Source organism: Theropithecus gelada, chromosome 2, assembly GCF_003255815.1.
Source record: "Theropithecus gelada isolate Dixy chromosome 2, Tgel_1.0, whole genome shotgun sequence".
Taxonomy (NCBI): Eukaryota; Metazoa; Chordata; class Mammalia; order Primates; family Cercopithecidae; genus Theropithecus; species Theropithecus gelada.
The window spans coordinates 170,105,966-170,128,545 of record NC_037669.1 but is presented as its reverse complement, the minus strand read 5'-3'; the positions used below and the strand labels follow the sequence as shown (position 1 = coordinate 170,128,545).

The window sequence follows — 22,580 nt, the reverse complement described above, 5'->3', positions numbered from 1 at the left end:
AAAAAAAAAAAAAAAAAAAAAAAAAAAAAAACACTTATTTAATTTTATTTCAATAATGTTAGGGACACAAGTGGTTTCTGGTTAAATGGATAAATTGTATAGTGGTAAAGTCTGAGATTTTAGTATACCTACACATGAGTAGTGCACACTGTACCCAGTATAGAGTTTTTATCCCTCACCAAGTGCCCCACCTGCCCTCTTCGGAGTCTCCAATTATCCATATCAATTTGTATGCCTTTGTGTGCCCACAGCTTAGCTTTGTAAGTGAGAACTTACGGTATTTGGTTTTCAATTCCTGAGTTACTTCACTTAGAATAAAGGATTCCAGCTCCATTCAAGTTGCTGTAAAAGATGTTGGTTGATGGGCACTTAGATAGGCTCCATATCTTTGCAACTGTCAATTGTGTGTGATAAACATATATGTGCAGGTGTCTTTTTGATACAAATGACTTATTTTCCTTTGGGTAGATACCCAGTAGTAGGATTGCTGGATTGAATGGTAGATGTACTTATAGTTCTTTGAGAAATCTCCATACTCCATACAGGTTGTACTAATTTACATTCCCACCAGCAGTATACAAGCATTCCCTTCCTACCACATCCACACCAACATCTATTGTTTTTAACTTTTAAGTAATGGCTCTTCTGGCAGGGCTGAGGTAAATTTCATCGTAGTCTGAATTTGCATTTCCCTGGTTATTAGTAATGTTGAGCAGTTTTACATGTTTCTTGGCCATTTGTATATCTTCTTTTGAGAGATGTCTATTCATGTCATTTGTCCACTTTTTGATGGGACTGTTTTTTTCTTGCTGATTTGAGTTCCTTGTAGATTCTGGATATCAGTCCTCTGTCAGATGCAAAGTATGCAAATATTTCTTCCCATTCTATGGGTTGTCTATTTACTCTGATGATTATTTCTTTCACTGTGCAGAAGTTTTTTAGTTTAATTGGGTCCCATTTATTTTTGTTTTTGCTGTATTTGCTTTTGGGGTCTTAGTCATAAATTCTTTGCTTAGACCAATGTTCAAAATAGTTTTTCCTAGGTTTTCTTCCAGAATTTTTATGGTTTAGTCTTCAATTTAAGTCTTTAATCCATCTTAAGTTGATTTTTGTATATGGTAAGAGATAGGAATCAAGTTTCATTCTTCTACATGTGGCTTACCAATTATCCCAGCACCATTTGTTGAATAGGGTGTCCTTTCCCCACTTTATGTTTTTGTTTGCTTTGCCAAAGATCAGTTGGCTGTATTTGGCTTTATTTCTGGGTTCAATATTCTGCTCCATTGGTTTATATATCTACTTTTATATCAGTACCATGCTGTTGGTTACCACAGACTTGTAGTATGATTTGAAATCAAGTAACATAATGCCTCTAGCTTTGTTCTTTTTGCTTAGGATTGCTTTGCATATTCGGGCTCTTTTTTTTGTTCCATATGAATTTTAGGACTGTCTTCTCTAATTCTGTGAAAAAGGATTTTGGTGTTTTGATAGGAATTGCACTGAAGCTGTAGATTGCTTTGGGCAGTCTGGTCATTTTCACAATATTGACTCTTCCAGTCCACAAGCATGAGATGTATTTCCATTTGTTTGTCATCTATTTTTTTTTTTTTTTCAGCAGTGTTTTGTAGTACTCCTCAGAGACATCCTTCACCTACTTGTTTAACTATATTCCCAGGTATTTTATTTTATTTTTGCAGCTATTGTAAAAGGAAATAAGTTCATGATTTGATTCTCAGCTTGGCTGTTGTTGATATACAGCAATGCTACTGATTTGTGTACATTCATTTTGTAACCTGAGAGTTTACTGAATTCATTTATCAAATCTAGGAGTATTCTGGAGGCGTCTTTAGGGTTTTCCAGGTATATGATCATCTTATTGGCAAACAGAGATAATTTGACTTCCTCGTTTCCAGTTTGGATGCTCTTTATTTCCTTCTCTTGCATGGTTGTTCTGGCTAGGACTTCTGGTACTATGTTGAATAGAGGTGGTAAAAGTTTTGTTTTGTTTTGTAGCGACAGTGTCTCACTTTGTTGCCTAGGCTAGTCTTGAACTCCTGGCTTCAAGTGATCCTCCTGCCTTGGCCTCCCAAAAGTGCTGGGATTACAGGCATGAGCCACTCAGCCAAGATCAACTTCTAAACCAACCAATTAGAGGTTATTACTGCAGGGAGAGCAATGGATTTTATAAAAGAAAATTTGTATCAACAGCTAATCCATGTCTACATTTATATTAATTAAGAGACAATAAAATATGCATAGGGAAATGCTAAGCAAAAGCAGATAAAAGCCAAGGCTAGAAGTTGAGGTCAATGTGTCTAAATTTACACCAAGATTATAATCAGAGAAACTTCACTGACAGATATACTTTGCTGGGTCCCATCAAATTTGAGTTCCCAGAGCAAAGAGCCTCAAATAAAAATTAAATACTTATCTTAAAAGGATGATTGATTTTAAAAAATAAGCAGGCATTATTTGTGTGAGAAAAAATAATAAAGATATATCCATTTTGAAAAAAAGAAAAAGCTGATACAGAAAATACATTTTATCAAGGAATTAATCTAAAACTTTTTTTTTTCACCTTAAAACACTCTCTCTCCACCATGAATACTATGAAGATACACATGGCCTGAGTTCCCCAAATGCAACTCACACATGTATCTAAATCAAAGGCTTCTTTGCCTAGTTACAATACTGCAACTTTAAATCATTTCTCCAGCAAATCAAACAAGCAAACAAAAATCTCCCCCAAACAGTAATTTTTCACTTACAAACTTTTACCAAATTTGACATGGACTATTAACTTTTTGAACTCATATATGATTAATCCCAACTCTAAGCTAACCACATTATTTTGATTGTGAATCTAGGGAAAAGATGTATTACCTGGAGGTACAGAACCATGTTTAGTAAGGCTGAAGTTAAAATATACCATCCCCAGTAGGCTATTACCAAGATTATAAAACACACATCTCTCAGATAAATGTACCCTCCTATGATGACCAGGGGTGGCTGGTACTCTAACATGCCTTTGCCCCAGTGATGCAGGGTTATTCATGCATTGTTAGCTGAGCTCTTTTCTAGAGTTTTTCTTATAAAAATATAATGCTGGCATCCAAGGCTAGATAAACTATGAAGGCATCTTCTCTAGGCCCGTACTCTTCCTAGTTGCCCTTATGCATTTAAATTAGACTGTGTATGAGCGTTTTTTCCATCACAGGAGCCAGTCTGGACAAGAAAGTCATTGGAGTACACACGTTGTCACAATGTATGCAAGGAAGGCGGTTTACCTCACTGGTGTCAAAAGGTACTAAATACATCAGCCTGTAACAGTCAGATAGGCATTTGTTGGTTGGCCTAGGCATTTGAATAGCACAAACAATATGTCTTATTCGGGAAAATGCTTTCAGAGGGAAGGCAGTGCTGAATTGGGCCGGTGGTGGGGAAGAACCATTGCATTTTCCAAAAATTCAACTCTATAAAAGCTTCATGTGGCAACAAGTTCCCCTGTAGGATACTCTTAAGCAGAAAGTTCTTCCAACACATGTAAAATATTCTCGTTTGTAATTTTTTCCAGGAGCAGACCTGTTCCAGAAAGAAATATGCTTGTAGTTTAGGCAAACTCTTGTACTGCTTATTGTGTGAATTCTTCACCAATATGACATGAAAAATTCAACACCCATAATAAACATTAAGCTCCAGGATCTATTAAAGAACAAATATGAAGAGAAGAAAAAGAGAGTAGTTATTACAGTTTTATAGGAATAATTAGTCTGACATTTTGGAAGTGCTTTCTTTTCTGAGGAAGAGGCACTGTGAGTGTTGTTACTGATAGCACCTTGCCCAGGCTAGATAATGAATGAAAAGCTGAGTCAGAAAATAACGAAAATAAAGAGAATTACTCATTTGTTATGGGATCTGACTCAGACACTGGTAGTGTTACACTAATTCTTCAAATTTTCATAATTACAACATTTTTCCCAAGATGCTGTACAATCTTAAATATCCACAGCAAAAAGAGAAAATGTTATTCAATCATCTGGATGTTTTGTCCACAGAAGTCAATTTCTGAATAATTAGAGTTGTTTTATTATGCTGTTTAGATTGGATTTCCATAATAACACTAACAATGCATTATTTTAATTCCAAATATGTATTATTTAAGCATGCTATTTAAATAATTTCTGTTAATTTCATGTTTAAAAATAATTTCTCTTCATTTCACATTTAAAAAGCCTGATTTCACGTTTAAACTAGCTGGGTGTGGTGGTATGTGCCTGTAGTCCCAGCTACTTGAGAGGCTGAGGCTGGAGGATCGCTTGAGCCCACTTGAGCCCAGGGGTTCGAGTAGGGGGCTGCAGTAAGTTCTGATCGTGCTATGCAGTCCAGCGTGGGTGACAGAATGAAGTTTCATGTCTCTCTCTCTCTCTTTTTTTTTTTTGTTAAAGGCATCGGAGTGCCGGGCATGGTGGCTCACGCCTGCAATCCCAGCACTTTGGGAGGCCAAGGCAGGCGGATCACGAGGTCAGGAGTTTGAGACCAGCCCGACCAACATGGTGAAACCCCATCTCTACTAAAAATCCAAAAATCAGCTGGGCATGGTGGCACGTGCCTGTAATCTCAGCTACTCAGGAGGCTAAGGCAGGAGAATTGCTTTAATCCAGGAGGTAGAAGCTGCAGTGAGCTGAAATTGCGTCATTGCATTCTGGCCTGGGAGACAGAGTAAGACTCTGTCTCAAAAAAAAAAAAAAAAAGGCGTCAAACTTTATTCGGTGGCTTATCTTCCACAGGGCACACATACTGTATCTTTCAGTAACATATCCTTAAGCTGACCATTGCTAACTTAATATTAAAAATAATTCTGATGCAGCAACCTGTTCTGACATTTACTAGGTCTTGTTTGAAAATGGTTGTCATGAAAATTAATGGTATAAAACAATATTATCTGAGAATATTTAGCTACTCGGGAGGCTGAAGCGGAGGGTTGCTTGAGTGCAGGAGTTCGAAGCTGCAGAGAGCTCTGATGACGCCACTGCCCTCCAGCCTGGGAGACAGAGCAAGACCTCATCTCTAAAAATAAATAAGTAAATAATAAACGAAAAATTCTAATTCCTAACCCTTACTAAATATAGATGAGTTCTGAAGTTGGGTGAGGGACACACTGGGACTGATGATAACCATTTTCTCTATTTGTTGCAAATGTGTGAAAAACCCACTTCGGCCTGTTCCTTGATAAAGGAGAGTCTAGAGGCCATCTAGTTCACACATTTTACCTAGTATTTCCTATATGCACTTAAAATTATTACATCTTCACTTAGTTAAAATTTCCTACAATTCACTAAAAAAAATCAGTCTGATCTTTTCTCAATTATACTGAACTGGTAAGATTTTACTGTACCTGCTGTTACAGGACACACCAATCAGAAACCTGAAATGGATGCGTGAACAACTCTAACAGTCAAAAAGAAACAGAAAAGGAATCACAGATTACCACTCCAAGGGATTCACCTTCCTACTTTAAAAATGCTGGCAGCACTTTATACATCAAGTAAAGTTGACAGATATTCCCTGGGTTAGAAGAAAACAGAAGAAAAAGATACATGAAGATGATAAACACAACACTGTATTTTCTTATTTACCAAATGGAAGTAATTTCTCCAAAGGCCCTTTTTGTTAGAAAAGAGGTAAGAGTAAAACTTTAAACTTTAAAAGCACTTTTTAAGGTATCCCATATATCAGCAAATAGGTAAGGTCTAGTTTTAATCATCTTTAAAAGAATCAAACCTATCAAGGACCTATATTTAAGCTATGAAAGTAACAAAGTTTTAGCAGATCAGCATTTCTAGATGAGAATCTATCAAAAAAGAATAAACAGTTAATGCTCCTTTTCACCAAGGCAAATTGGATGTCTGAGGAGGATATCAAATTGTTGGTTATAAATAAAGACTTGCCCACACAAAGCAGAAATACCATGGGCTCTATAGGAAATCCTTGCTTTGTCATGAAGTCATCCCTCACCTGAAGCCACCAATCCTTTCTTGGTAACTCTTTGAGTCAAAGAAGATGAATCCTTTTGACTTTTTTCACAACTAGGCAATCCAAGATCTAAGCCTACAATGGGGTAATTTCAGCTTTCCTTTCTCATTCAGTATTTCCTAGAAAATCATTCTTTGATAAAAACTGCTACAAACAAATGGATCTTTTTGTTTACATTATTATACACCAGTATTTCTTGTAAGACAAAGAAATGGTTTATTTTTACAGAATTGACAAAAAAGGGAAATAATCCTTTTAATATCACTTAAAATTTGCATTTACAAATATGTAGGGGTCAAGGTAAGCATCTCACAATTGCTATTTTCTGTTTTTTTTAAACCAAATTTATGATGGTACACAATCACTTCTGTATATTTTCTTTAATTCACAAAACAGAAATGTTCTCTTTATAACGTATATTCCCTGATTTTATTCATCCACTTAACGAGCCTTCAATTTTTCTAGAACGTCAACAGTATGAATAGCATTATTTTCAAATACATCTGACTAAGCCTATGTGAAACTTAGGGGAAGGAAGGGAGCAGTGTCTCAGGATTCTACAGATAATACTCAGCCGGAACCCGAAGTCTTTAATAAAAGTTTCGAACTTTGTTTACTCTCTTGCTATTAAAAATACCAGATTAGATTGATTAATAGCATCTATCTAATGTTTACTTAAACAACAGGAGCGAAGTATGAACTCTAAAACCACAGCTTTCCTTTTCTTTATATGAGGCGTCAGAGAAGTTAAATGACAATAACATAGAGTCTCTCTACATCCATATTTGGAAGTATTGATTAGAATGACTTTTAGAACTTAGCAGGAAATAATACAGAAGACAAGGCAACTTTTCACAAGAAAACAGTGTGAAGTTAGCTATACATTGTGCCACGTATTTCTACTTAATATTTTTCACTTTAAAAAAGTCATAGGCATCAGAAGAAATCTGGTATCTAGGTAGCTAACTGTAGTTATGGTTCTAGGAAAAAAATTCTTTTTTTTTTGTAGTCCTGCTAAAATAGTCTGCTTTGAAAACAGACTTGCCATTTTACAGGTTTACCTGAATTTCAGTTAAATAAATTGTTCTTTTCCAGTTCTCTAGTAGAATGAGACATGTAGAAGCAAGGTTCATGCTATTGTGTAAGCACTAGACTCCTACTGAGGTGTTATATGTACCTTTCATCAGTCCAGCGGCTCCCAAACTTGGTATAAATAATCTACACAAATAAAAATGTGATGAAATAATTAATCTGACTTTATGGTTCCCACCCACCAGCAGTCACTATCAATTGTAAAATTTTAATATTTGCTAACACAATTTACTACCTAATCATAATGAGTCCAAAGACAAGCAATAATAACAATCAAAGCTAAGGTATCAGAGATACTTTATGAATAAGAATTGTATTCATTGCTTAAAAAACGGGCCTTAAGTGATCAGAAACAAAAAGCCCTGATGTTGGAGACCGAAGAAGGAAACATTCTCCTCTGATGTTGGAGAATGAGGAAGGAAACATTCTCCCCTGATGTTGGAGAATGAGGAAGGAAACATTCTCCAAGCCTTTATAGATCACTATAAAAGAGCCACTGGGAGCAAATTCCTCTTTTCTTTTGCTCAGTCCATTTGAGAAGAATAAAGCTCTTACCAGTGAAGCTGCAGCTGTGCTCACCCTCAGCTTAATCACTATACAAGGCTGAGGGTTAATTAGCTGCCATTCTTAGCTCTATTTGTTGTTCTAATACAGATCTGCACACACCTAAGACTGGAGTAACCGACACTTGATTTTTATTTGAAAGGTGATGCGGGGAGAGGGAGCGGCTCATCCATCCTGAGTGCTGATGTTTGTGGGTATGCGTAGAGCATTTTCATTTGACTGGACCTGTATAGTTCTGCCCATTTGAAGACAGACAGACAAAGACTTCATGGTTGCTTACGAATGCAAGCCCCTGCTGGTCCAGGCTGCACCGCAAGGCAGCTTATGGTCGGAAGGCAGATGACAGGGCAATGAAATACACAGGCAGGGTCAGAGCCCAGACGATTCCCTCCAAGAGCAAAAGAGAGCCAAATCACGTACCGTTTACAGATTACCTTAAGTCCTCACTTAAAGGTTCTTGGAAACTGCAACTTCAAGCAAAATGACGTACTGTATGCCGCAGGAACCTAACTCTTGTTTAGATCAATTAGCCTATGGTAAATTGGTTTCATTATACATTACATTATTTCACTTAGAGTTGCAGTTTCTAAAATCCTACTGATGGCATTAAACGAGGACTTATGTCACACTGTTAGTATGATTTTTAGCAACTAAAAAAATGTTATGAAGAATTTCAAACATATTCAAACACAGAATAGTATAATGAGCACCCATGTACTCATCACTCAAATTCAACAATTATAATGGTCAATCTTGGTATCTTCCATACTCCTTCCCACCTACAATCTTTCTGGATTATTTTGAACTAAATTCCATATATCAAAGAATTTTATTGGCAAATAGTCCAGTATAGATGTCTAAAAGGTAAGGACAGGTACAATTCCATTTTCATGCTCAAAAATTTCTGGCAGTATTTTCTCAGTATCAAATGTTTCACTGTCAACTTTCTGACTGTCTGACAAAAGTCATACATATTTGGGGGAAATTTTTAAATGATACAATATCATAACTGAGTTTAGAACAAAACAAGCTCAAAAACACTTTAGAGAGTAATAGTAGTAGAGCAGACAAATAGAAATGGGATTAATACAATAATGCTAGATGATACACAGACTTACACACTTTTCAAGAAGGAAAAAAAGGTTAGAAATATTTCTAGCCATAATTCTGTAAATCAAGCATCAGGTAAAGGAAAACTGCTGATCTCCTAATTGTCAAGGTTCTCAGAATGATTAATTTTGTATGAGGTAAAACACCCATTTTTTAAATACGTCTGAAGGCCATAATATAAGCACATTTTAAATAATTGTTAAAGAAACAGGTTTCATGTAAAGAATATTACCAAACATCTAAGGGTTTTTTTTAAAAAAGCCCACAAAATAGCAAAAACAAACTTTGAAAGATGAAATCAAACAGAACTTAAATTTTATGTGTTAAATAATGACTTGAGAAGAAAGTACTTATAAATAAGAAAGCACAGAAATTTGATTCCCCAATAGCATTCTCAACTTTGGCAATTCACAAATTAAATCATGTTTAGTGAGCAAGACTAAACTCAGAAAAAGCCAGGTAATGTCTAACAAAGAAGAATGCTCGGCTGGGCAGGTGGCTCATGCCTGTAATCCCAGCACTTTGGGAGGTTGAGGCGGGTGGATCACAAGGTCAGGAGATCGAGACCATCTTGGCTAACACGGTGAAACCTCATCTCTACTAAAAATACAAAAAATTAGCCAGGCGTGGTCGTGGGGGCCTGTAGACCCAGCTACTCAGGAGGCTGAGGCAGAAGAATGGCGTGAACCTGGGAGGGGAGGTTGCAGTGAGCTGAGATCATGCCATTGCACTCCAGCCTGGGCGACAGAGTGAGACTCCATCAAAAAAAAAAAAAAAGAATGCTCTATCAGGCTCAGTAAACACCATCATGAAGTGGTGGCCTAATAACACCAGCAGTTAGATCTACCTAGATAACTGCATTGAAAACAGAATGATTATTGCTGGTGCACCCATCAACTGGCTGATAACGTTTGGACATTTGCCACCTGAGCGATAACCCTACTAAGTCAAGGTTCGGCTTTTTTCAGATTGCAAAATCCAACTGTCAATGTTAAGGTGACGGTGTTAGATACTATTCAATACTATCTTCCCAATTAAATTCAACTGAGTAGGTATTTATCAGTCATCTACCGTGGGCCCATTTGGTGTCCTAAATACTCTGGGAAATAATATCAACAACACATTACCATTTACAAATGGCTTTCATATATGCCATCTCATTTTAACCTCAGAGGAATCCAGTGATTTAGGTAGGGCTGGTACTAATCCGAATTTTACATCAAAAACTAAGCCTGTGGAAAGTTAAGTGACCATCCAACGTGATATGACTAATAAAAAACGAAGCTGGTTTTCAAATCTACATCTGCTGTCTACAAATATCATGCTGATAAAGATGGGTAGTCATACCCTAAAGAGTATCTGTGTTGGAATGGACCAAAAATTTTTTAAAGAGACAAGTGCAGATTACAAAAAGAGTAAGAAAAAGATTTAAAAAATAAGTTTATGTACGGATAAGAGTGAGAAAGTATTTTTTAAGTTGGTTAAATTTATATCATTATACAAGGCCAACTTTTGAGCAGACAGCATTTCTGGGTTAAAATAGCTCTACAAATTCAGTGTAGGAAAATCTTATTTATTCATATTCTATCGAACTTGTTTTTGTGATAATTTGAAGACAGATTTAAGATAAACTTCAATCTAACCTAATCTTACCTACCTCTGTAGGTAAAAAACCTACAGAGATTGAAAGTGTACCAGATAACAGTGTGAAATAAGTCCATTAAACAAAAGAATGGACATTTGACTACTTTAAAATAAACAACTCTATTTAAGATTCTAGAAGTGTCAACATTGACAAAAACAAGGTACCAATTAGGAAACTTTATTTTATGTGTTAAAGTGTGACAAACTAAATGTTAGCATGTATTTTACAAATTCCTTTCAAATTCCTTTCAGGCAGGCTGTCTCTGGTTTTATGGAACATTATTTTTAGGCTTGTTCTTACTATCAATAGCATTATTTTCAAAATTTCTTTCTTTTACTTATGTGATTCTGCTTTAGTTAGGAGAGATTTTTAAGTTTTTGCAGAATGCATTTGTAGTTTTCTGAAACACAGCAAGAAAAAAAAGAAAAACTAGTTCACTGAACAGAAGTCTGTCTGATTGCTGAGAGAAGGCTCTGGTGGAATGAACCTATTCCTTTAAGCAGGAGTATCGGTAGAGAGAACAGGCTGTCATATACAGGCTTATTCAGGGTAACAGACTCCATTTCAGCTGACTCGGAGGCAAAGCAGGCCAGGCTTCAAAATCACCTCCAAAAAAAAAAAAAAAAAAAAAGCCTTCCTGCAACATTACCTCCAAATGAGGTTATATACAGTCACAGACAAATGGGATTAAAATGGGAACAATAGGACTGAAAGAACAAAATCAGCTTTAAGTTAGTGTAACATTATTGGACTTCACTATCTGTAGTAAAGTATGAATTAATTCAAACAAATATTTTATAATGATCCTGCACAATTTTATTTTTTGGGCAGGCTGGGTGCGGTGGCTCATGCCTGTAATCCCAGCACTTTGGGAGGTCAAGGTGGGCAGATCACAAGGTCAGGAGTTCGAGACCTGCCTGGCCAACACAGTGAAACCCCGTCTCTACTAAAAGTGCAAAAATTAGCTGGGCATGGCAGTGCACGGCTGTAATCCCAGCTACTTGGGGGGCTGAGACAGTAGAATCACTTGAATCCAGGAGGCGAAGGTTGTGGTGAGCTGAGATCGTGCCACTGCACTACCGCCTGGGCAACACAGTGAGACTCCATTTCCAAAAAAAAAAAAAAAAAAAAAAACTAATTTGCCACTTAAAAAAAAAGTTTTTATTGCTGAAAAATAAAAAAATACAAAAGCGGAAAGACTGTTGTTTCTTGATGTTTTATAAAACAGCCAGGATCCTAAGCAACCCCACTGACACTCGTCATTTCCATTTGTGTAAAATTTCATGTACCTAGTGAACAGAGTTTATTCTTGATTGTAGAAGAGGGAATCTCATGCAATATTTAAGCTATTAATTACTCAAAAAATATTTCTCCCACTGAGAACATCAATGAAAACCCTAGGGCTATCTTTGGAGTTTTGTATTTTCTAAAATAAACCCAATGTGTAAAGAAATGGCCCAGGAATTAAGAATTTTCAGTGTTAAGTACACCGGCAAGCCACAAAGGCCTGGCTATAGATTTCTTGTTTTCTTGGGAGGTGTATTTCCTTGTTTACTTTTGGGGTATATCCTAGAACAGACCATTCAGGACCGTTCTAATAGCTTGTCGGGATGCACAGTTATTAGGATGCCAAAACGGTCACGTTTGCATGGTGCTGCTGGTTGTTATCAGATTTTAATAGCCCACATTTCTCAAATTAACATCTTCTAGTAGGCATCTAATTAAAGATAAAGCTATTCAACTTGAATTTTTATTATTATTTGGCAGGACAACTTAATTCATTCTTTAAATGCACTTTCCCATTTAAAATGATTTTTCATTTTTTTTTTATTTTTTACCACACTGTGCCTTTTCCTTTTTGGCAAATAATAGGTCTTAAAAACACTAATGAGAAGACCCAACTTAAAAAGAATATAGTTACATACTATGAAAATGTAAAAATAATAATAGTAGTAGAAGCAGTGGTGGTGGTGGTGGTAGTAGTAGTTGTAAACAAGTTACTAAGGTCTGACATTTACATCTTGAGAAGCTCCAATTCATACCAGATTTAAAGTCTCTTACCAGGGTTGCAATCTGTAAGAAGTGAGCAGATGGAGAGGAGAACTTTAGAAATAGTTAAAGCCGGACTCCAGTTGTCCTTTAAGATGTCCAGACAGATCACGCCTTGGCTGTTAATATTACAGTGATAGATTCTTGTTCGGAAGGTAACCTACAAGAAAATGTAAAGTTGTATTTTGTTAGACAAAATATGTTTATCAACAGTACCTATAGACAATTTTTGTCTGATAAGATTGTCTATTTTATCAGACAAAACAGTCCAGGCTATTGGTTTAAATACACTTGATTTTTTTCTTGGGCACATGAGATTAATCAACAGACAGAGATCATCATTTTAGAATCTGTCATTTTGGGCACAGAGGAATAAACATCAACAGCAAAGCCATGACATTCTGCTTCTTATAGAGTCCTGTTATTTAACAAACGTTTTAGGGACTGAGTTTACTTTTGATATAATTACAGGAATGTTCATGAGGAGAAATTGACTCTGACTTCTAAAAAATTTCAAAGAAAACCTTTGTTAGATTCCAGTTATTTTAAGGATTTTGTACATTTTTAATATTCAAACACCAAAAAGCATGAGAGTACTAATACAAAGAAAATAAATATTATTCTATAACAGTTTTTTTTTTTTTTTTAAGACAGAGTCTCAGGCTGGAGTGCAGTGCCCAGGCTGGAGTACAGTGGCGTGATCTTGGCTGACTGCAACCTCCACCTCTCGGTTTCATGTGATTGTCCTGCCTCAGCCTCCCAAGTAGCTGGGATTACAGGTGCCTGCCACCACGCCTGGCTAATTTTTGTATTTTTAGTAGAGACGGGGTTTTGCCATGTTGGCCAGGCTGGTCTCGAACTCCTGACCTCAAGTCATCCACCTGCCTTGGCCTCCCAAAGTTCTGGGATTACAGGTGTGAGCCACCATGTCCGGCCTAGAACACAGTTTTAAAACATAAACCAAGGCATCTACATAAATAACATGCCTAGTTCATAGAACTATATTAGTATAATTATAGTAGTTACACTTTATTATATTAGTTACAATTTACTATATTAGTTATATTACTATAGTAGTTACAGTCAGTTGTAATTTAGAAACCTTTTCTTTCTTAAATTTTATTTTTAAAATGTAATATTAATGCATAGTCTTTGCCCTGTGATAGCTAGATCACCACTGTATGTTGCTTATGTATAACTGTGAAACATAACATGTTTAAAACACTTCAACTGAAAAAAATTAAGTGCAAATCAGTTTTATAACTACTATAACTCTGTTTACAAGTGTTATGTAAGTGGCAATAAGATGTGAATACTATTAATATTATGTTCATAAATGTGCTTAAATTTTAAGTTGAAAAATACAAAAATCTCAGTGTTCTAAAGACAGTCTTTTGATGCTACATCTTAAATGCCTAGAAATGCTGAAGAAATTATAATGAACATTCTTTAAAATGCATAGCAGAATCTGCAAGGGGAATCCCCACAGTCTAGAATTAAAAACCAAAAATTATAGTAAGTGCAACAAGCTGAGAGTGCACCTGCGATGGGTTTTGGGAAGAGGGAAGGGAGTAAAAGATGGTATTCAGTCTTAACAAAATGGAGGTTTGGGTTTTGATGCCTTCATGGAAAAAGAAGATGAAATCTTAGGCCTGTATGTTACAACAGTTCAGAATTGAGCGCCCTTGTATAAATTAGGAAACTGTAATGGCTAGTCTTTCAGTAAATGGATGGACTTGAAAAGATATGCCTTATGACACAGATAGCAAAGAAACTTACCAAAGAAAGCCTGGGCTCTAGACTGAGAAATGTTTTTCCTGAGAATTCTAAATCCTAGACACATATACTGTGTAAACACTAGCTAACAAAAAGAGCTTAAATGACTATATTATTATCAGGTCAGAATACGTTTAAGGCAAAAAGCATTGTTAGAAACAAAGAACTTTACTGATAAAATAAACAACTCATCAAGAAAACAGTAACAATTCTGAATCTGCTGTATCTAACAATATAGCCAAAAATATACAAAGTAAAAATCTGCAAGATTATAAGGAGAAAATGACGTATCTATAGTCAAAGAGGAACATTTTCACTACAGTAACTGATAGGTAAACCAGACTAAAGCTTAGTAAGGATATTAGAGATTTGAACAACTAGATAAACAAAATCAAGGGACTGAATGAAGATAAAATCCTACACTTAATGATTAAGGAACATTTAAGAAACATTTATAAAAACTGATCACATGCTAAGCCACAAAAGAAGCTTCACATATTTCAAAGAATTGACATTATTAAGACCATAATGCAAAGTCAGAATCTACATATAAAAACATCCCCCTATCATATGTTTGGAAACAGTAAAACGGATTTTCAAATAATTCTTGGATCAAAGAAAAAAATCAGTTACTATTATAGCTGAATGACAATGAAAATATTGGGTTGCCAATATCAAAATTTTGTGACTCAGTTAAAACAACTGTAAAAGAAAAATCTACAGTTTCAAATACATATATTAGGAAGGAAGAAAGATACTTAATGAGTTAAGTGTCCAAGTCAGGAAGGTAGTAAGAGAACAACAGACTGAACTCCATGAAAGAAGAAATAAAGACACTAGCCTAAGTTAATGAAACACAGACTATCTTGTGATATTAAAATTTCTGTGGAGAAGGCAGAGTGCCTATTCCTTTCAGTACTAAAGGAAAAGATAAAATATTTTTATGATCCCAATTTAACTGATGAGTGGCTTACATAATATTGATAATTAACCCTCAAAACAATTCAATGGGGGAAAATAATATTATTGTAACCACTTGAAAAATGATGAAACTAAGGCAAAGGAGGTTAAAGAACTGGCTCAAGATCCCACAAGTGGTAAATGGAAGCCAGAATTTGAACACAATTGTGCTGATCGAAAAGCCTATGGTCTATCCCTCAGCATCAATGCCTCTGTTCCTTTGTAAAAATGTATAATTCTGGGATAATTGTAGATTCACATGCAGTTATAACAAATAAAGAGATCCCATATATTTTTCACTCAATTTTCCCCAATGATAACATTTTGTATAACAACAGTATATTGCAGGAAATTGACATTAATACAGTCCACTGACCCTTTTCCAGATTTCATTTTTATGTGCACTCATGCATATTAAATATATTTAGTTCTATGTAATTTTATCACATGTATAGATTTGTGTGAACACCACCAGTCAACACACAAACAACTCTACCACAAACATTCTTCATGGTACCTTGTGATAGCCATAGTTGCCTTCTCCCTTTACTTCAATTCCTGGCAACTACAACTCTGTCCTCATCTCCACAACTTTGTCATTTCAAGAATGCTATAAAAACGGAATCGTATAGTATGTAACCATTTGAAATTGGTTCTTTTCACTCTGCATAATTCCCTTAAGATCCATCCAAGTTGTTGCACGGTGTCAATAATTTGTTCTTATTGATGAGTAGTATTCTATGGTATAGATGTGGTACAGTAGGCAGATAGCCAGACATGAGGAGGAAAAGGGAGGCCCTGAGAAAAGGAGTCTGGAAAATCTCACACCCCAGAGATCACCCTAAACAGGTGTGCTAGATATGAACAGACAGGAAGGGAAATACCTAGGTAGAAAGGAATTCCCCTTAAGACCGTACTGACTGCTCACTCTGCCAGTTAACCTGCCAGAATGTAGCTAGATGCATGCTAAAGGGAAGAGGGCAAAGGAGAAAATTCCTGAGATACGCAGAAGCAATTCGTGTTCAACATCGGGTTCACTCGTGCATACCAATAGTAACGGAGGGTCCCACAACCTTGGGGCGGGAACTAGGTGAGGGAAAAGGCAGGGACTTAAGGCAGATGCAGAAAACTAAACAAAGTAAAAAGGTGGAGACTAAGAAAGAGGCAGGAACTTCAAGGAAAAATCTGTAATCATAAAAACCCAACACAGAACTCTCGGGGTACTGCTGGCTCACTCTCTTTCAGCAGCTCACTCTACCTCATCTTTTCAGAGTGTACTGTCTCTCTAGATAACTCCCTGCTCTGTATTTTCCTTCAATGAATTCTCTTTTTATGGCTAAATCAGTAGCTTGGCAGAATTCTTTCTCCAAATAAGACTAAGAACCAAACAAACAGTAATAGATGTACCAATCTGTTTACCATTTACCCACTGAAGGGCATCAGGTTTCTATGAGATTGAAAGAATCAAAATGTTTTTCCTACTCTCTCAACACAGAAGACTTCTGTGACCAAATGTGGGTGAGGAGTTTCTCCTGACAACTAATTTTCTGAGGCTAGCTGGGTGTCCCACAGTTCAACTCTGATACTATCCACCTGGATGTAGAGTCAGAACCTACAGGTTTAGGTCTCAGTCCCACAAGACTGCTTCCCACTTCAGATGCCAATCCAAGTTCTGGCTGTTATAAATTGGGGATTCCCACAATCCCCTCCTCAGGTTCAATCATTTGCGAAAGCAGTTTACACAATCCATAAATGCGTTTTACTTTACTGGTTTATTATAAAACATATTACAAAAGATATAGCTGAACAGTTAGAAGATAAGCATAAGGTAAGGTATGAGCCATAAGGGGTGGGGGTGGTACAGAGTTGCCATGCCCTCTTGGGGTACAACAACCTCCATGAGTTCAGCAACCCAGAACCTCTCTGAACCTTGTTTTTAGGTGTTTTATGGAGGCTTCATCATGTAAGCATGATTGATTTAAATCATTGGTTACTGGTGATCAACTCAACTTTCAGATCCTCTCCTCTCCCTGAGGGTTATAGGGGAGAAGGGCTGAAAGTTTCTACCCTCTAATCACCTGATTGTGACATGATGGCAACCAGCTTCCATCCTGAGGCCTTCCAGGAGACCCCAGCCACCAGTCACCTCATTAGTGTACAAAAGACAGTTAACATTTCTGAGATTGCAAGGGTTTTAGTAGCTTTGTGTCAAAAATGAGACCAAATAGTATATATTTCTTATTAGAAATCACAATATTGCAGGGTTGTTTCCAGTTTTAAGCTATTACAAATAAAGCCACTCTGAACATCTGTGTATGTGTTTTCTGTGAACATAAGTTTTTATCTCTCTCAGATAAATGCCCAAGAGTGTAATTGCTGGGTCGTATGTTAAGCTCATGTTTAGTTTCATAATAAACTGCCACACTCCCTCCCAGAGTGGTTGTACCATTTTATATTCTCACTAGCAATGTGATCCAGTTTCTCTGCATCCTTGCTAGCATTTGGTATTATCACTACGTTTCATTATAGCCATTTTAATAGGGTATAATGATACCTCAGTGTGGCTTTAATTTGCATTTCCTTAAATGCTAATAATGTTGAACACTTTTTCATTTGTTTATGTGTTATCTGGATATCCTCTACAGTCTGTCACATTTTTGCTCATTTTTTATTAAAAACTTTAATAAATGTTGTTGACTTTATGTTTTAAATGCAGACATTTCATTAAAACCAAAGTATAATTGGATGAAAAATAATAAAGTTTGAGTTTGCAAAGAATCCTGTGCATTTCTGGACAGAGTTTTACACTTGAATATTTTATACCGACAATAAAAGGATCTACTTTGATAATGATGTTTGTCAACTTCTATTCTGACAGGTGTTCATGAATTAAACCACACTGAATTAAACAGACAGACTGACTGTTCCAACATGTTCTAGTGTCAGAGACTCCCACAACTACCACCTTTTGAAGCTGGAAACAAAATCTTGATTCCTAAGTTTTAAGAAGTGTTATGTGTTTATCTATTGAAATGTAACCCATCTCCTCTTTAGGGGTTCTACCATCGTATTCCTACTTCAATACTATACTTGCAGTAGGACCTCCTCATGAAACTGGGAATTACTCATGAAAGTATTATCTTTCAACTGATGTCCAAAGCAGTGCCTGGCATACAGAAACAGCCCACTGTTTGCTGAACAAATGCTAACACACCACAGGCTCGTCGTCTCTGAGGGGCTACAACCTCTCACTGTTTTTTAGGTAAAAGAGCATTTGAGAACCATACGTTAGGAGTAAAAGCTGGAAGACTAGAGAATATCCTGAGGAAGCAGAAGACCTCGTTAACATTTTTCTGTCCCATGTTCCTTTACTAAATTTTCCTACAGGTTATGATATTATTTCACAAGGGGCTTCATATAGGCTAAACTAATAATAAAAATGATAAATTTAGTAAGCATTCAACATGTGCCAGGCACTCCAATATAAACATTTTTATTGCTGCTACTTCCTATTTAAATGTTAAAAGAGAATCTAAGAAATAAGTGGTCTGGCCACATCAGCAAACATGTTCTACAATCAAGGTAAAAACTTGCTAATAAAAGCTCTTGAAGCAGCCAGCATTCTCTTCCAGACCTTATCAACAAACTAGGGAAAATGAGAAAGAATACTTGTAAACTGATAAGAAATTGTCTGCAGTCCTTAGATATTAGTGATTCAGAAATAGGAAATAATATTTTTAATAGTGACAAATAGCAAAGAATTTGCAACTGCCAGAAGGAGAACTTTAGAGGCTGAGAAAGCAAGTCTTCCCACCCTTAACCTACAAGACGACTCCGATCTCTGACTCAGTTTTCCAGAAAGCCCATCACACTATCTTGTTCAGGGGGCTGGGCAGCTATGCATCCTTCACATCATGTTGCTGATAAGCGAATGATAAAAAACGACCATAAAGCAAACTGCACTTCCACTGTAGGGGTTAATACCCGCTGAGTTCTGTGTATCAAACTAGTGACGCCCACATTAGCATTTATAGCTGTATTTGAAGCATAGCTCAATAACTGATGTTTACAATGACAGCCACCATTTCTCAGTAATAGGTAAAATTATATTGAGAATAACAGTTTTCAAAGGCAGGGAGGAGAGCACCTTTTGGAACATTTTCCACACAAAGGAAATTTTAAAAATATGACTTGGATATAGCGATATAGAAGACATGTATTTAGAATGGCTAATTCCCAGATGACCCTGGATAAGAAAGGTTTTAATGTATGTGTGATAAACACACACCCAACACCTGCATGTGTGGGTACACATGTGCAGTAGATGGAATGATGCCCTCCTGCCCCAAAGATGTCCACATCCTAATTGCTGGAACCTGTGAATGCTACCTCACATGATAACAGCCATGTGATCAGGTGGAGAATCTTGAGATGGGGGTGATTATCCTGGATTATTTAGGTGGGCCCAATATAATTACAAGGGTACTTTAAGAGAGAGGCACGAGGATCAGGGTCAGCAGCAGGGGGTGTGATGAGTGATGTGAGGAAGGAGCCATGAGCCAAGGAATGTAGTTGGCCTCTAGAAGCTGAAAAAGGCAAGGAAAGGGGATTTTCCCTTAAAGCCTGGAGAATGAATTCAGCCATGCTAATACCTTGATTTGAGTCTTCTGACCCACAGAACTATAAGATAATAAATTCATACTGTTTCAAGCCACTAAGTTTGTAACAGCAGCAACAGGAAACTAATAAAGTGTGTGTGTGCGTGTCTGTGTGTATCTATATCTCCCAGCTGTCTCATTACTTTCTCTTAAAAGGTACTTAAAAATGAAGCTGTGCATTTCTGTACTTCACAGAATCATCTTTCCTTAAAAACAATTCTAGAAAGAGTTAGCATTCTTTATGTTGACTAAAGCATAAAAGAACGCAGTAGCATTCTTGGATAAGTAACTGCTACTCTGAGCCTCTATTTCCTAACAAAACAAGATGTTTAGATTATTTCTAAGGTTTATTCTAGTTCCATGATCCATGAGTTGTACTGTGGAAAGAATATATGGGTTTGGGAGTTAGTTGGACTTGGGCAGGAATTCTCCTTTTGGATGAGTCACTTAATATCTTTGAGATTCAGTTTCTTCATCCATAAAATGGGGAAAATAACAGTTAACTCATAGTAGCTGTGAAGACTGAAGTCCACAAATGGTTCTAATAGCCTGCCTGGCACTCAGCAGGAATCCAATGAGTATTAGTTCTTCTTCCCCTCTCTTACATCCCCTAGTTACTAGTTATAAGATTAACTGAGAATGCATCACTTTAAGGTATAGGCAAGACTCCATATATAAATAAAAAGTGATTTTGTAAGAGGAGAGACATCACGAAAGGCATAAATATAAAAAAAATTTTAATATAGTATTTCTGACAAACTGATTCTAAACACAATTTAGAAAGATGTTTAAAAGTAAACAACTCCAAGATGAAAAATTATTCTGATAACATTCAAAATGATAATTTAAAATAATTTTTCAATGATAATTTTTTCATCGATTTTTCAAAAAATCTGATAAGCAGATAAATGGTGCCTTGCTTTTACTGAGGAAATATGCAATCAGTGAGAAAATTCTTTTTAAAAATACTTTTCCTTGGAGAACCCCACTCCCCGCAAATATTTGAAGGCCCATGTGATGAATCAGTAAATCATGTAACAAAGCTCCAAAACAGTATGGTTAACATTATTAGGCTCACTATGAAACTACAGTTTATTTAAACAGGTTGTTAGTATACATTAAAAAAAAAAAAATCCCCTCTTTGAGATTTCAAGTGCTCTTTTCTTAAAACCAATTTAAGAGCACTGCACCGATAACTAACATACACCCTAAAATTAATTTTTTATTAGTGACACAGTAAAAACTGGAAAAACTCATTATAAGTGAGGGAATAAATCCTGAAAAATATGTATATCTAAGAAATACACATTAGCAAAACAAAACACCACCTACCCCCGGGCCCCAACCCCACAGGAATATTGTCTGGCCCTTGAATAACTGGCAGTGAAGGAACTGAAATTAAACATCATCTGAAAACCATAATACATAAAGATGACACCTATCCAGCTGTGAATACTAACTACATGCTACAGCATGCTACAGGATAGGACTATCTTTTAGCTTTCAAGTACAATTCAAATGATTAAAAACGAAGACCTTTATCCCACAGACATTTAAATTGAAAAAAGTCTTTCTCAGTTTCCTTTTACGTATAAATGTAGAAAAACATGCAACTAGAAAATTTTCCCCATCATGAGTGGCAAATCTCTTAGAAGACTAGGAGCATCTTATTCAATTCTCAGTGCTCTTTCCTACAATACAGCAAACTACTCTCAACTCCTATAAGGCAGGATGCTTGGCATGACTTGATGAGGGACCAACAGATTCCTTCTTTTGCAGTTTATAAAAATTCAGTTTATATAGAATGTTTCTGGAACATACCTATAATGAATAACGTTCACTGGTTCTTTTCCAAATTTTTTTTTTTAAATTAGTGACTTCTTTCATTATATTTCAGATTTTTTTTTTAATCTTTATACAATTATTTTGTTTCTTGACTTGTTCTTTTTTTTTTTTTTTTTTTTTAAGTTTCAGAGATGGTATTCCAGCGGATTCTCCTTAATGGTAGATTGTATCATGGTACAGACAGTAATCTTTGAGTGTGAGTTCATCCTCAGTGGGCATTTTCTTTCTTTCTATAGAAGTCTCATGTGCTTTGGATTGTGGAATATTTTGCGTTTGCATCTTCATGGGCCTCAGGTTACACTAGTTTGAGACTAGACTGTACCATATATGTCAAAACATAAGGCTTATAATCACCCCTTAGGAAAAGAAGAGCTGATTTAGATTCAAATCGTCATAGAAGTTTCCTATAGATGACATCTCAATTACTTTCTTTTGAACGAGATACTATCTGGTAAAGACACAGTTGCCTGAAACCAGCTCAATCAATGCTTGTTTGGCATGCATATAGAGGTTTCCTTCCTCAATGGATTAAAAAAAAGTGGAGGGGTTCAGAAATTAAACAAAGCTCTAAGAGTACAAACTCACTATTTGAAGGCTTAGACTTTAATAAGTCTTAAAAAAAATCACTTAAAAAAGCAAAACAGAAATTTAAAACAAGGAATTTTAAAAATAAGCTGGTTATGGCCGGGCGCGGTAGCTCACGCTTGTAATCCCAGCACTTTGGGAGGCAGAGGCCAAGGCGGGCGGATCACGAGGTCAGGAAATCGAGACCATCTTGGCTAATACGGTGAAACTCCGTCTCTACTAAAAATGCAAAAAACTAGCCGGGCATGGTGGCAGGCACCTGC

General features: G+C 36.3%; 1 protein-coding gene across 2 annotated transcripts in view; it reads right to left on the bottom strand.

Moving 5' to 3' along the window:
* The window catches only part of UBE2E2 (ubiquitin conjugating enzyme E2 E2), a 380,097-nt gene that overhangs the window by 41,731 nt on the left and 315,786 nt on the right, over window positions 1-22,580 (bottom strand). For both annotated transcript variants that reach the window (XM_025376635.1, XM_025376636.1), the window contains exon 5: window positions 12,506-12,653. In XM_025376635.1, coding sequence (XP_025232420.1) covers window positions 12,506-12,653 — 148 coding nt within the window. The remainder of the gene's footprint in view (window positions 1-12,505; window positions 12,654-22,580) is intronic.